Source organism: Schistocerca piceifrons, chromosome 10 (assembly GCF_021461385.2).
Source record: "Schistocerca piceifrons isolate TAMUIC-IGC-003096 chromosome 10, iqSchPice1.1, whole genome shotgun sequence".
Taxonomy (NCBI): Eukaryota; Metazoa; Arthropoda; class Insecta; order Orthoptera; family Acrididae; genus Schistocerca; species Schistocerca piceifrons.
This window is the reverse complement of record NC_060147.1, coordinates 1389076-1402389: the sequence shown is the minus strand read 5'-3', so window position 1 is coordinate 1402389 and position 13314 is coordinate 1389076. Positions and strand designations below refer to the sequence as shown.

The window sequence follows — 13314 nt, the reverse complement described above, 5'->3', positions numbered from 1 at the left end:
GATGACACTTCAGTTTTACAAAGGATTCCTGAGGCTTCTGCAAGTTGGAGAGAACACTGCGAAATTTCTAGATATGTACACAGACAGAACTGTCGGCACTGGGCTGCACGTACCTTACGCGAATTGCTCGAGTGTCCTGTGCCTAGTGCAAAAGTGACAGTTTGCTGTGCCGTTTCCTCCGAGTGATATATTGCTCTGTATTTTTTTGAGACTGAGGGCCATACTGTAAAAGTAAATTCTGAACACTTGACACCCGTATCGCAAACATTTCTGTGCCGTGAAGTCAACCCCTATTGCCACATACAGTGCCAGCACGGTGGAACAACAACCTGTACTCTCCATTGGAGTCCCAAATGAAATGTTTCCAGGCACAGCCATTTCTCGTTTTGTTCACTGGATTTGACAACATCAGTTTATTTTCTGTAGGGCTAACTTAAAAAGACAGTTTATGACCAATACCCAACCATTATCATGTTATGGCATGCTATGTTATGTCTCCCGTATAGATTACTTGTATTATTCAGCACGGTGCAAACTTACTGATGCAAGAAATAGTGAAACACACTAATGCTCCATAAAAAGATAATGTGCCTTTATCACAAAGTGAATATTTACAGTTTTCCCTGAATTATTGTTTTACTGTCAGGTGTTTGGGTAGCACCCTGTACTTAGATCTGTTCTTGAGAGTATGAAATATTTTCTGGTGTCAGGGGCACTGAGACCTAGTCACGGATTGAGGACAAATCTCGTTATTCCGGTACCCGAATAGAACACGACCGAGCCGCAATCTATTGAAGGATTTCACTGGTGTCAGGTGTGAGCCAGCCTAGTATTTATGTAAAAGGGGAATCCAGTGAGATACTATTGATCATATTAGGATGAAATAAGCCTCTTTTATCATTCAAACTACAACTGCAAATAGCAAAGCACATTTTATAGTGTAATTCCCTCTAAATCACCTCATTTATTTTGGCTACATTCCACAACACTCATTTTACCTTTGTCGATGTTCGTCTTATAATCTTTCTTCAAGACATGTTTCATTCCATTCAACTGCTCTTCTAAGGTGTTTTGCCCTCTATGGCGTAAGTACAATGTTGTCTGCCTGCCCTTTAATTCTTTTCTAAATTTGTCCTAGGTTTCCTTCAGACCCAACAGCATGTGGGATGGGCTATACTCCTGCCTCACTCCATTCTCAACCACTCCTTCTCTCTCACGTTCTTTGTCTCGTATAATTGCAGTCTGGCTGTTGTAGGTGACATTTTGCTTTCTGAAATAACAGATGTGAGGTACCATCATATACTTCCCACTAACATGCAGAACTCACTTCGGGTAGAGCGACGGTTTTAACCTCGCATATTTCTGCGCACTTTCGGAACAGAAAGCAAAGTAATATAGCACTGTTGCATACGACAAAATTAATGATGTCACTCGTTCTCTGATTGGTTCTTGCCATGGCAACTCTCCTGTAAACAAATTTCTGTCACTCACTTTGTTATGCTGATGTAGGTGTTGTGCACAGAGTGAGCGCGAACCTTTCCCTGTTCACAAAAATTTATTTCTAAGGAACTATGCTAGGTACAGATATGTCATTTCTTGAAAACGGTAACTTAACTCGTGACATTATATGTATGTTATGTTCTGGACACGAGTAAATAAGTAAATAAACTCGTGACAATTCTATGGATTCAGTTCTACATTTTCTCTGACAGCGTCTGACTTCTTTTCTCTCTCTCTCTCTCTCTCGCTACAGGCAGCCTAATTCAGGAGCACTGTTGTCCACGCAAGAGAAAGCGCAACGTGTTTTGCATTTTCACGGAGCACTCCTATTACAGTTGAGTGACAGTTTCTAAGTGCCTACGGTCCAGATCCTCTAGATGTGAAGACCATCAAAGAACGGTACAAAAAGTTTGAAGAGACTGGCAGGAGCGAGCAGCAGCAGACGTCGACGCCGCGCGCGCAGCTTTTCGACACACTCTCCGCATATCAGTGCATCGTGTTTCCAAAGAAACAGACACGTGTAACTCGGAGCACTGTGGTGAAGATTTTACACAAAAGGCTGAGTTTGCTAGGAATGTGCTGGAACAATTTAATCTTGCCGATAACTACCTTGTCCAATGTAGTGACTTTCCACATTTCCAGGAAAGTAAGCAATCGTGATGCCTGGATTTGGAGATGGGAGAGCCCAAAAGTGAATGTGTAGCGTGGCTTAATGCACAACACAATTACTGGGCCTACAATTAAGGTAACAGTTTATCTGGATGTTCTGGAACTTTACACTGCGTGTGAGTTAAGGGGCTCCGGAAAGGCTCAAAATCATGAAAAGTTCAATTTTTACTTTTTTGCGTTTTCTGAATCTGCAGACTATTACCTTTTAATAGATATACAATTTATTCAATTTCGAAGACTACAACTATTTTTAAATTTTTTTTGAAATGTGTTCTACATGGGCGTGACCCACTGTGGCGCTGTTAAACTGCTGTCAAATGGTGTTATTATTAACGTCCGTGTTCATCAGGTACATTTTAGTGATGTGAGATAAAGTATGTGTTGTGGCTAACCTGTGATGGTTCAATATATATCGCTGGTGTGATTGTCGATTGTTTCATGTTTATTTACTCTGTCGTTATCTCGAAAATATTCGTAATTAATTCTGTTTCTTGAGTCTCTGTTTTGTTGAAGTATAATAATGAGTAAAAGTAAAGTTATTAGAAATCCTCTGAAGGCTTTTAAGAAAAGGAGAAATGTTGGAAAGCCAAAGGTATGTGTTATTACTGTAAACAATAAAGACGATAACCAAGTGAGTGAACCTAACCTCTCAAGTACACCTGCCCATAGCAGTCAAAGTGGGAAAGAAAATACTTCACAGAAGAAGCTTGGTTCAATGAGTGAAAACTATGAATGTTTTATGGGCGAATCGGATGTGAATGAAATATTTGATATGTCGGTTCTCAAAGGAATTTTTTCAAACTGTGTAAGATGTATTCATTGTAGTGAAGTTGGTCTGGAACTCTCCATAATAAAGCACGTAGGACTTGCTAGTGAAATACAACTGAAATGTGATAAGTGTTCATACATGACCACCTTTTGGAACAGTGTTGCAGTAACTGCAACTGAAGAAAATGGTAGCAAAATCTACGAACACAACATTAGATTTGTTTATTCCTTGCGATCAGTTGGTAAGGGTGCTACTCCAGGTGCAATTTTCTGTGGCATCATGAATCTTCCAAATCCCCCAACCAAGTTTACGACCTATAATAAATTAATAGGGTGTAAAGTAGAAGATGTCTGTATAGAATCTATGAAGAACGCTGTGGAAGAGGCAGTAATGGAAAATAATGGTAACAGAGATTTGACTGCAGCGTTCGATGGTACCTGGCATAAACGGGGACACACATCTCTTCATGGTGTAGTATCTGCCACCAGTATGTATACAGGGAAAGTTTTAGATGTAGCAGTAACATCAAAGTATTGTAGATGTCCACAAAAATATAAAGGTACACATGGAAATAATTGCAAAGCTAACTATAGTGGCAGTAGTGGAGGAATGGAAGTGGCTGGTGTTGCCAGTATATTCCAGCGTTCTGAGGCGTGTGATAAAGTGTGATATGTTAATTACCTTGGTGGCGGTGATTCTAAAAGTTTCAAACATGTTCAAGGACTGAAGCCCTATGGTGATGATGTTGTAGTGCAGAAATTTGAGTGAATTGGACATGTACAGAAGCGAATGGGAACAAGACTTCGGCGACTGAAAGCTTCGTACAAAAAACAAAAACTCAGTGATGGTAAAGGGTTGGATGGGAAGGGAAGGTTAACTGGCAGTGTAATTGACAAAATACAGAACTATTATGGAATGGCTATTAGGCAAAATACACAAAGCGTCGACGAAATGAAGAAGGCTGTTTGGGCTCTTTTTTTTTCATACTTCTTCAACCGATGAAAATCCCCAACATAGCAGGTGTCCCACAGAAGAAGACAGTTGGTGTAAATATAACAAAGGATTGCTAACTGGTGAAGTGTACACTCATAAGCATAGTCTGCCTCATGCAATAATGGAGACGATAAAACCTATTTTCAGAGACTTAGCAGCACCTTAACTGTTGAAAAAGTGTATTCACAGAAAAACTCAAAACCCCAATGAAAGTGTAAATAGTGTTATATGGTCGAGAATCCCCAAGACTGTATTTGTTGGAATAGAAACACTTCACTTTGGTGTGTATGATGCTGTTGCGACTTTCAATGATGGCAACATTGTAAGGTGCAAGGTATTTAGAAATATGGGAATGAAGGTAGGTTCTAACATGGTACGAGCGATGCTTGCTTTAGACAAGGAACGTCTTCGGGCTGCAGACAGGGCTGTAAAGAGTCTAGAAATACAAGCAAGAGTAAACAGGAGGAGGAACAAGAGGAAGCTGGAGGAGGAGTTTGCAGAGGATGAAGATAATCGATCCTATGGACCTGGAATGCACTAAAAAGTTAATCCAATCTTTGTCGCTCGATTCCCAAAACTTTTATTTTCTCATACTAATTACATGTTTTCTAAGGATCTTCCAAACATATTTGTTTCAAACTTCCAGTAAATGTTACACAGTACCTTCTGCATAATTTAACACAGCCTTTTTCCAAAAAACTGTATATTTTTGAATATATAAATAAAAAAATTGCAAAAAAATGTTGTGAATTTTCATTACAATTGAAAAAAAATCATCTTTAATAGTTGAACTAAAATTTTGTAAAATCCCTGTGTTAAGTTGTAGCCCATATTCCAATAAATAATCTGTAAAAAGGTCAACTTCCTACGTCAAATACTTTGTGAGGAAAGATGTAATTTATAAGCGTTATTTTAACATTGCAAGTATAGGGCGTTCCGGAGCCCCTTAACGGAATTTCGGCCACGACTAGTGTTTGAACAAGGTGGCGCACTGCCTCACGGGGTGTGGCTCGTTCACCATTTCTCGAGTCAGTCCACTCTGGTCAGGTGCATCGGTAGAGATGGTCCGACAGCATAGCCGTGTTCACCAGACATAACCCCTCGAGACTTTTTTGGTTGGGTTATTTTAAGGATAAAGCATCAGTTCATTAGTACCTACTCTTATGGCACAAATACGAGACGTTCGCAGAGGCAGTGACAGAAAATAAGCAGGAAAACGTGGAGAGAAACAGAGTCTCAGTGTAAGTACCGCAGGCAACTAACAGAGCAAATGCACAAGTGTTTCCATAAAAAAGCTTTGAGAGTTAAGCTAAAATTTGCAACAAACTCCATACTTCCTTAGATATTTTTATCAGGGAAAGACTTTATGCTCATCCTGTATTACTAATTACTGGTAGCACGATTACAAATGTAAACAAAAAGGCTATTCTGGAGGAAGCTTCTCTTTACAGGTACTGGTGCTTCAGATCACACCATTCTGAATGCTATGCCGGCACGGGTGCCTGCGTACTGTACTGTACTGTACCTGAGGAATCGACGTGCTGGAACATGAAGTCCCGGTAGCGGCTCTGCCACTCCAGCACAGAGTCGCCGCTCTTGGCGAAGTCTTCCCACATCTGCACCCACTCCGTCTCGCTCACCTGTGTACACCGGATAGTCGTTAGGTTACTTGTAAACAAAAAGGAAAAGATTAGGTTTTTTTTTTTTTTTTTTTTTTTTTTTGCAGTTCATTAGAAAAGTTGGGTGCCACACATTTCTATTTCCAGGAGGTAGAACTAGTCACATTTCCAGATGATACGAGCATTGTAAGGAAGTGCTGTACGAGATGTGCCGCACATTCGTGTTCACACACACATCAGAGACCTGTAAAATGCCGAGAAGATATGAGAGTAGAATGAAAGCTACTGAAAGGAAATTCATAAGAAGTGTATTAGGGAAAACAACGTGAGACAGAGTGAAAAATGTAGATGTTACAAAGGTAATTTTAATAGAAGAGTTGAACGATAAGACTGAGGAGAGTACAATGGTTACAATAGGTTGTGCGTATAAAGAGAATGGAAGATGAAGAAAAAAGTCCAAGTTTGAGGGCAAGCGAGCAAGAGGGAGACCAGTTTGAAACAAAGGGATCTGAACCAGAACAAAACAGTTACACTGAATGATAGAATTAAGAAGAGTAGGTTACAATGGTTTGGACACGTAAAGAGAACGGAAGACGGAAAGACGAAGGCGACAAGAATTGTTGTGATGCTGAGCAAAGATACTTCTTCTTCTGTAGTGGTCAATCCAAGGATTGGTTTGCAGCAGCTACAATGGCAGCTTGTCTCCATTCTGTGTGTCTTTCAGCTTTTCTCTTCATTTCTTTATAGGTGTTACATCCCACATCTTTCACGATTTGATCCGTGTACCTCAGCCGTGGTCTTCCTCTTGGTCTTTTTCCCTCGACATATCCCTCTATGATTGTGTTCAGGAGCCCTCTATGTCTTAATAGACGGCCTGTAAATTGCACTCATCTTTTAACAATGAAACTCCAGAAGCTTCTCTTCTCACCTGCTCTTTCCAGAACCACTTCGCTTGTGACCTTGTCGATACCTTTTACTTTGAGCATGCGTCTACAGCACCACATTTCAAAAGAATTTAGCTTCTGGTCTTCCTCTGTCCTGAGAGTCCACGTTTCACACCCATAGCATGCCACACTCCACACATATGATTTCACAAATCTTTTCCCGATTTCAAGGCTGATGCTCTTAGATGTTAAGATGTTTTTCTTCTTGTTAAAAGCAGCCTTTGCTCGAGCAATTCTACTTCTCACTTCTGCCTTGCTCCTTCCATCCCTGGTAATATTACTGCCCAGATAAGTAAATTTATCAACTTGTTCGAGCAGTTTATTGCCTACATGAACTTGGACTTTCACTCGATCTTTTTTGTTGCATGCCATTACTTTTGTTTTTGCTTTATTAATTCTCATATTTTATTCTTCCCCCATAACTTTATCCATTCTATTCAGTAGGACTGGAAGATCTTCTTCACTTTCAGCTAGGACAGCTATATCATCGGCGTATCTTATCGTATCTATTTGTTGGCCATGAGTTACTACACCTGTCTGTGAATTTTCCCTTACTTTTTTCAGTGCCTCTTCAATGTATAGGTTAAAGATAACAGGGGATAGTGCACAACCTTGTCGGACACCTTTCCGTATCTGCACCTCTTCTCGTTTTGTCCGTCCACGGATAACTGCTGTCTCACTTTTGTACAGGTTCCAAAGCAAAGATACATCAACAGGAAAAATAGTAAATAATGTCTTCGGGAAAGTTACTGGCTGGTTTTGCTCGAGAGGCCTAGCTTTAGACTTTTGACAGAAAGAGGGAGAGGGAGGGAAGGTTCAAAATGGCTCTGAGCACTATGGGACTCAACTGCTGAGGTCATTAGTCCCCTAGAACTTAGAACTAGTTAAACCTAACTAACCTAAGGACATCACAAACATCCATGCCCGAGGCAGGATTCGAACCTGCGACCGTAGCGGTCTTGCGGTTCCAGACTGCAGCGCCTTTAACCGCACGGCCACTTCGGCCGGCCAGGGAGGGAAGGGCTCATCCAGTTCTGTACAGGCAAAAATATCCCCTTCCTATTCCAAAAATCATGTAGTAGACCTGCTAAAGTGTTTAGGTTTTGCTACTTTTGCCAAAAGAATATTAGTTAAGTTTGGGGAGATGGAATCTAGTTAACATATTCTGCATATTTTCATTTACTGAAGTCTCATGGCATAATGTTCTGGGGTAACTTGTCACTTAGAAAAATACTGTTCGTTATAAAAAAGAAAGTAATTAGGATTACGTCTATAGATACATATTGCAGGCATGTCTTTAAGTAACTGGAAATACTAACCACAGCTTCACAATAGATTTCAAATTTGTTACAAACATTCCATCTGATTCAAATAAATGTAAGGCCATTTTCATTGCGCCATACGGGTTTCACCACTACTTTTTACTTGTGGAGCATCTTCAGTGGCAATTTGTGAACTTACTAATGCACATATGCTGCACTGCAGTTGTACTTAGATAGTTTGTGCATCTGAGATGTCCGATTTTTGGCATTTTATGAACAGAGTTCAACTTAATACCTCAGTTCCACTGTTCACTGCATTTTGGTTTCGTTTTTTTACTGCACGTTTACATCCCACGCAGTCTACGAATTGCGTGCAACATACAGCAGTACGACTTCCTAGCTGTGACTCTCTGTCTAAGTATTAAATTTTGTTTCACTTTGCTCTGTCGACAAAGAACTTTACGATAGAATTTCTACGAGGTCCAGTCACACTAATGTGACGACCACCTTTGTTCGACGTCAGTGTGCAATAATGGCAGTACTAGCAGTGTACGGTACATGAAGTATGTCGGAGGGACACTGGAAACAGAGTGATTTATCTCGTGTCCAGAAGGGCGTGATCATTGGCTTTCAGGCCACGGGTGGAAGCGTTTCTGAAATGGCTAGGTTTGTAAACTGTTTACAAAGGACTGTAGCCTCAGTTAAGAATTCCACGACACACGGCAAAATTGCGCTATCCAAAACCGGCGCCCAGGGAACTGCGAAGCACCACGGGCCACAGATGACGGGGCGAACGGAGGCTGTGGAGAAGTGTACGAGCGAATAGACGTGCAACTATTGAGCGGCTGACCGACCCGACGAACCGAGCGGCTACCGACAGTGTACCTCCGACGAGCGTTCGGCCCAAGTCGACGCGTACGGGCTCGCACAGCGGGTGCCGCGGTTCGTGCCGACTGCCGTCCGTCGGTGACCGAGGCGGGAATTTGCACTCAGGTACCGAAACTGGATGTGGCGACAGGTGACCTTTCTGAGTGAATCGCGTTTTACGCTCTGTCAGACGGATGACCTGTGGCGTGGACAGCACGGACGTCCGGAAGCGATCACCTCGAGACAATTGTCGCAACGGTCCAGCCCGGAGGGCTCTACCTGGGTGCTCTCGTCATTCTGGAAGACGCAGTGGCACCTGTCTCCTGTGACCGTGTATACCCCTGCATGTAGTTCGTTTTTCCGGATTAAAACCTGACTGAGAATCTGCGGGACCACCTCAGTAAGACTGTTCACGCCGCGGATCCTCGGGCGAGAAACCCGACACAATTTTTACGTATATACACTGAAGCTGCGAGAGAAAATCTTTACCGAGGCCGGGAATCGAACCTGCGAACTGCCGTGCCGAGGTGCTGTGGTGGCTGGCGCACCTGCCTAGTAAGTGGGAGACCCGGGTTCAATTGCCGGTGTCGGTACAAATTTTCACTCACCAATCTGTATACACAAAAATATGCAGACATTCACTCCCCGTAGGTTTTGCAATGCTTAGCATTTGAAAGCTTTGGCTGCAGAATTTGTGTGAAGTTGAAAGTAATAGTGCCCGTACACTCAACTCTACTAGGTGATTTTGCATTATTTATGAAATGATTGAACACATTATTAAGGTTTTCAGCTTAAATACAGTGACATACCATAATATTAAGAGTATATGTTAATTTAAATATTTAGGGGAAAATTCTTCCACATCCATAATTGAGTACTGTGTCACTTCATTTAATCTAAAATTTACAACAGTTATGGAAGTCAGCATGACTGCTATAGACAATATTTCTTTTGACACATAGAGATTGCAAAACTATTATGTAAATACTTGGAGTTAAACTACGACACTAATAACTGAAAGAAGAACTGGGGATTAATCAATGAAAAACGAACTGTATTAGCACACTGCAAAGATGTACACAACACACTTGAAATCAGTGAAAAATACAATACAGGGTGTATCCGAAAGACTCATCTGATTTGGCATGTCTATGTTTCTGACACTAATAAACATATACAATGAATTTTGTTTTTTTAATAACAGGAAACTGAAATAGCTTTTTTTCCGCACATGTTCTCACAGGTGTTCAGTGTACCCCTCTCGAGATGTACAGCTTATGTCAATGCAGTGTTCAAATTTTTCCCACACTGCAGCAAGTATGTCTCGAGTTACAGCTTCCACAACTGCTGTTATGCGATGTCCTAGTCCATTCACTGTTGATGGTAACAGAGGCAGAGTCTCTTACGAACTCTCACAAGCAATAATCACATACAGCCAGGTCTGGTGACCTCGGAGGCTAGTAACGTAAGGCCGAATCATTTGATCCAGTAGAACCAATCCATCACTTTGCAATCCTCCGATTTAAAAATTCCCGCACTTCCAGATGTCAGTCTGACGGTGCCCCATCATGTTGGTAAATAAAGTCGTTCAAATCAGTCTCCAACTGTGGGAAAAGAAAGTTCTCGAGCATTTTGAGATATGTGCTTCCTGTAACAGTGTTCTTGGCAAAGAAGAATGGACCGTACACCTTTTCACATGAAACTGCACAAAACACATAAAATTTTGGAGAGTAGCTCTCATGTTGTACAACTTCATGTAGTTGTCCCATACCCATAGTGTAACATTATAACGGATCACCTTTCCAATTAAATGGAATGTTGCCTCATCACTAAACACTAAGCGTGGAAGAAAACTGACATCCTCCATCTTGCCAAGAACGAAATTACAGAACTGAAGCTGGCGCACACTGCTGCTGCCTAGCAGGAACCGTGCAAACCTCAAGAGTTTTTTCTTTCCAACAGTACGTTGTTCATGCACTATCTCAAACAACATAATAGTTACGATTTTTTAAAAATCAGATGATGCTTTTTGATGCACCCCATACATTCCATAAAATAAACTAAAGTTCCCAGGAAAAGCATTTCAAAACAAGTTCAATAATTATATTTAGTTTTTTTATTTGCTTTCTGCAAGTATTCATACAGATATGGAGATAAACTACCACTGCTGCTAAAGAGAACAATTCATCTTTCGTAGCAGAACTTTTTGATGCAGTAATACCGGTCGGAATCGCTTCGGAAATCACTCATAAGTGATGGGGTCGAGGTGAGCGAGCAATTGCAGGTGACACATCGCTCGTGGCAGACGGATGCGATCTATCACCAGTGTGTGGTACCCTCGAGTTCTCCAAAACGTGACACCATTCACCATAACGGGAGTACGTCACGACTCGAGGTGACGGACGGTATCGGACGCTCGAGCTGACCCGTCGCTTCGACCAGATGTGCTCTGTGTAGGCACGTTTGACTGAAAGCACCCGATGCAGATTCGTGTCGTACCAGAAGCATCCGGTCTGTACAAGAGCAGAGAGAGATCGACTATCTGAAATGCCTCAGTGACGTCTCTGAGAGGTCCAGAAACACAGGCTTTGGCACGAGAGACATACACTGTGTGGAGTTTTTGCTGCAGCCAGCCTACGGTAGCAGCTACAACCTACATCCCCCAGCTTCCAGCCTCCAACTATCAGTGTTCAGCATTCATCTACCAGTTTTCATGGTCCAGTTTTCAACCTCCAGCTTCTGCATCTGGCTTTCAGCATTCATCCTTCAGCTCTCAGGCTTCAGCCATTGCCTCCAGCTTTCAGCCTTCATCCTTCAGCTTTGAAGCTTCAGCCTCCAGCTTTCAGCTTTCATCCTTCAGCTCTCAGGCTTCAGCCTTTGCCTAGAGCTTTCAGCCTTCATCCTTCAGCCTCCACCCTCCAGCTTCCAGCCTCCAGCTTTCAGCCTCCAGCACACCACCTTACCTGTCCATCTTTGTTGGCGTCGGCCCTCTGCTGGAGCCCCTCCCACACCTGCAGCAGGGTGTTGCGGCTCTTCTGCTGCCAGGCTTCAGCCTCCACCCTCCAGTTTTCAGCCCCCCGTCTTCAGCCTCCAGCACACCACCTTACCTGTCCATCTTTGTTGGCGTCAGCCCTCTGCTGGAGCCCCTCCCACACCTGCAGCAGGGTGTTGCAGCTCTTCTGCTGCCAGGCTTCAGCCTCCACCCTCCAGTTTTCAGCCCCCCGTCTTCAGCCTCCAGCACACCACCTTACCTGTCCTTCTTTGTTGGTGTCGGCCCTCTGCTGGAGCCCCTCCCACACCTGCAGCAGGGTGTTGCAGCTCTTCTGCTGCCAGGCTTCAGCCTCCAACCTCTAGTTTTCAGCCCCCCATCTTCAGCCTCCAGCACACCACCTTACCTGTCCACCTTTGTTGGCGTCGGCCCTCTGCTGGAGCCCCTCCCACACCTGCAGCAGGGTGTTGCGGCTCTTATGCTGCCAGGCTTCAGCCTCCAACCTCTAGTTTTCAGCCCCCCATCTTCAGCCTCCAGCACACCACCTTACCTGTCCTTCTTTGTTGGTGTCGGCCCTCTGCTGGAGCCCCTCCCACACCTGCAGCAGGGTGTTGCAGCTCTTCTGCTGCCAGGCTTCAGCCTCCAACCTCTAGTTTTCAGCCCCCATCTTCAGCCTCCAGCACACCACCTTACCTGTCCACCTTTGTTGGCGTCAGCCCTCTGCTGGAGCCCCTCCCACACCTGCAGCAGGGTGTTGCGGCTCTTCTGCAGCCAGGCTTCAGCCTCCACCCTCCAGTTTTCAGCCCCCCCGTCTTCAGCCTCCAGCACACCACCTTACCTGTCCATCTTTGTTGGCGTCAGCCCTCTGCTGGAGTCCCTCCCACACCTGCAGTAGGGTGCTGCGGGTCTTCTGCTGCTCGGCACTGCCCTCGGCCCAGCCACGGGTGCGGCAGATTTTCTGAAACACGGAGGAGCGACGTAAATGAATAAAAATAAAAATAAAATGTTATGTCAGTCACACCCACCTGTCAAATAAATCTAATCTTTAAATAATAATAAGTCTTCTTTTCCGTTTTGTATTCCAAACCAAAACAAGTACACTGTCTGATATCTGAATGCACCTACGTAATATCGAAGTGACCCTCAAATGTGGTGCCAGGCAGACGAGCCAGTAGAAAAGGAGGCACGTAGTAGCATGTTGTCAGTACAGCGGAACATGTCGGTCAGGAGGGCTCGGTGGTTTTGAATGTGGACTAGTCGTCGGATGTCACCGAGAAACAGACCCCTCCTAAAGTTGCACAAGTCGACTGTCGGTTACGTCACTCTGTGGTGGAAATATAAAGAAACGACCACAGGTAAGACAGACCTCACATACCACGGGGAGCATCAGCTGCTGCGGAGCCTGGCTGTAAAAAGTTGCATAAAATCAGTGGAAGGAAACAATGCCGAGTTCCAAAGTGTTAGCAGCAGGACATTGACTGTGCATAGGGGCTTAAAATTGGTAGAAGCAAACCACATGTTGCTAAGCAATGCTTGATACGGTGTGACAAGTGACGCCTCTGGACAGTAGGCAACTGGAAACGAGTGATTCACAGTGACGAACGACGCTACAGCGCGTAGCAGTTAGATGGGAGGTTGTAGGTTTGGCAGACGTTTGGAGAACAATACCTGCCACCGCGTACGGTGCCGACGGTGGAGTACA

General features: G+C 43.7%; 1 protein-coding gene across 1 annotated transcript in view; it reads right to left on the bottom strand.

The window, feature by feature from the left end:
• LOC124718917 (calexcitin-2-like) overlaps positions 1-13314 on the bottom strand; it is a 390722-nt gene that overhangs the window by 29234 nt on the left and 348174 nt on the right. The window contains exons 4-5 of the mRNA XM_047244571.1: positions 12451-12570; positions 5457-5571 (exon numbers count right to left, since the gene is read on the bottom strand). Of these exons, the coding sequence (XP_047100527.1) occupies positions 5457-5571; positions 12451-12570 (235 nt within the window). The remainder of the gene's footprint in view (positions 1-5456; positions 5572-12450; positions 12571-13314) is intronic.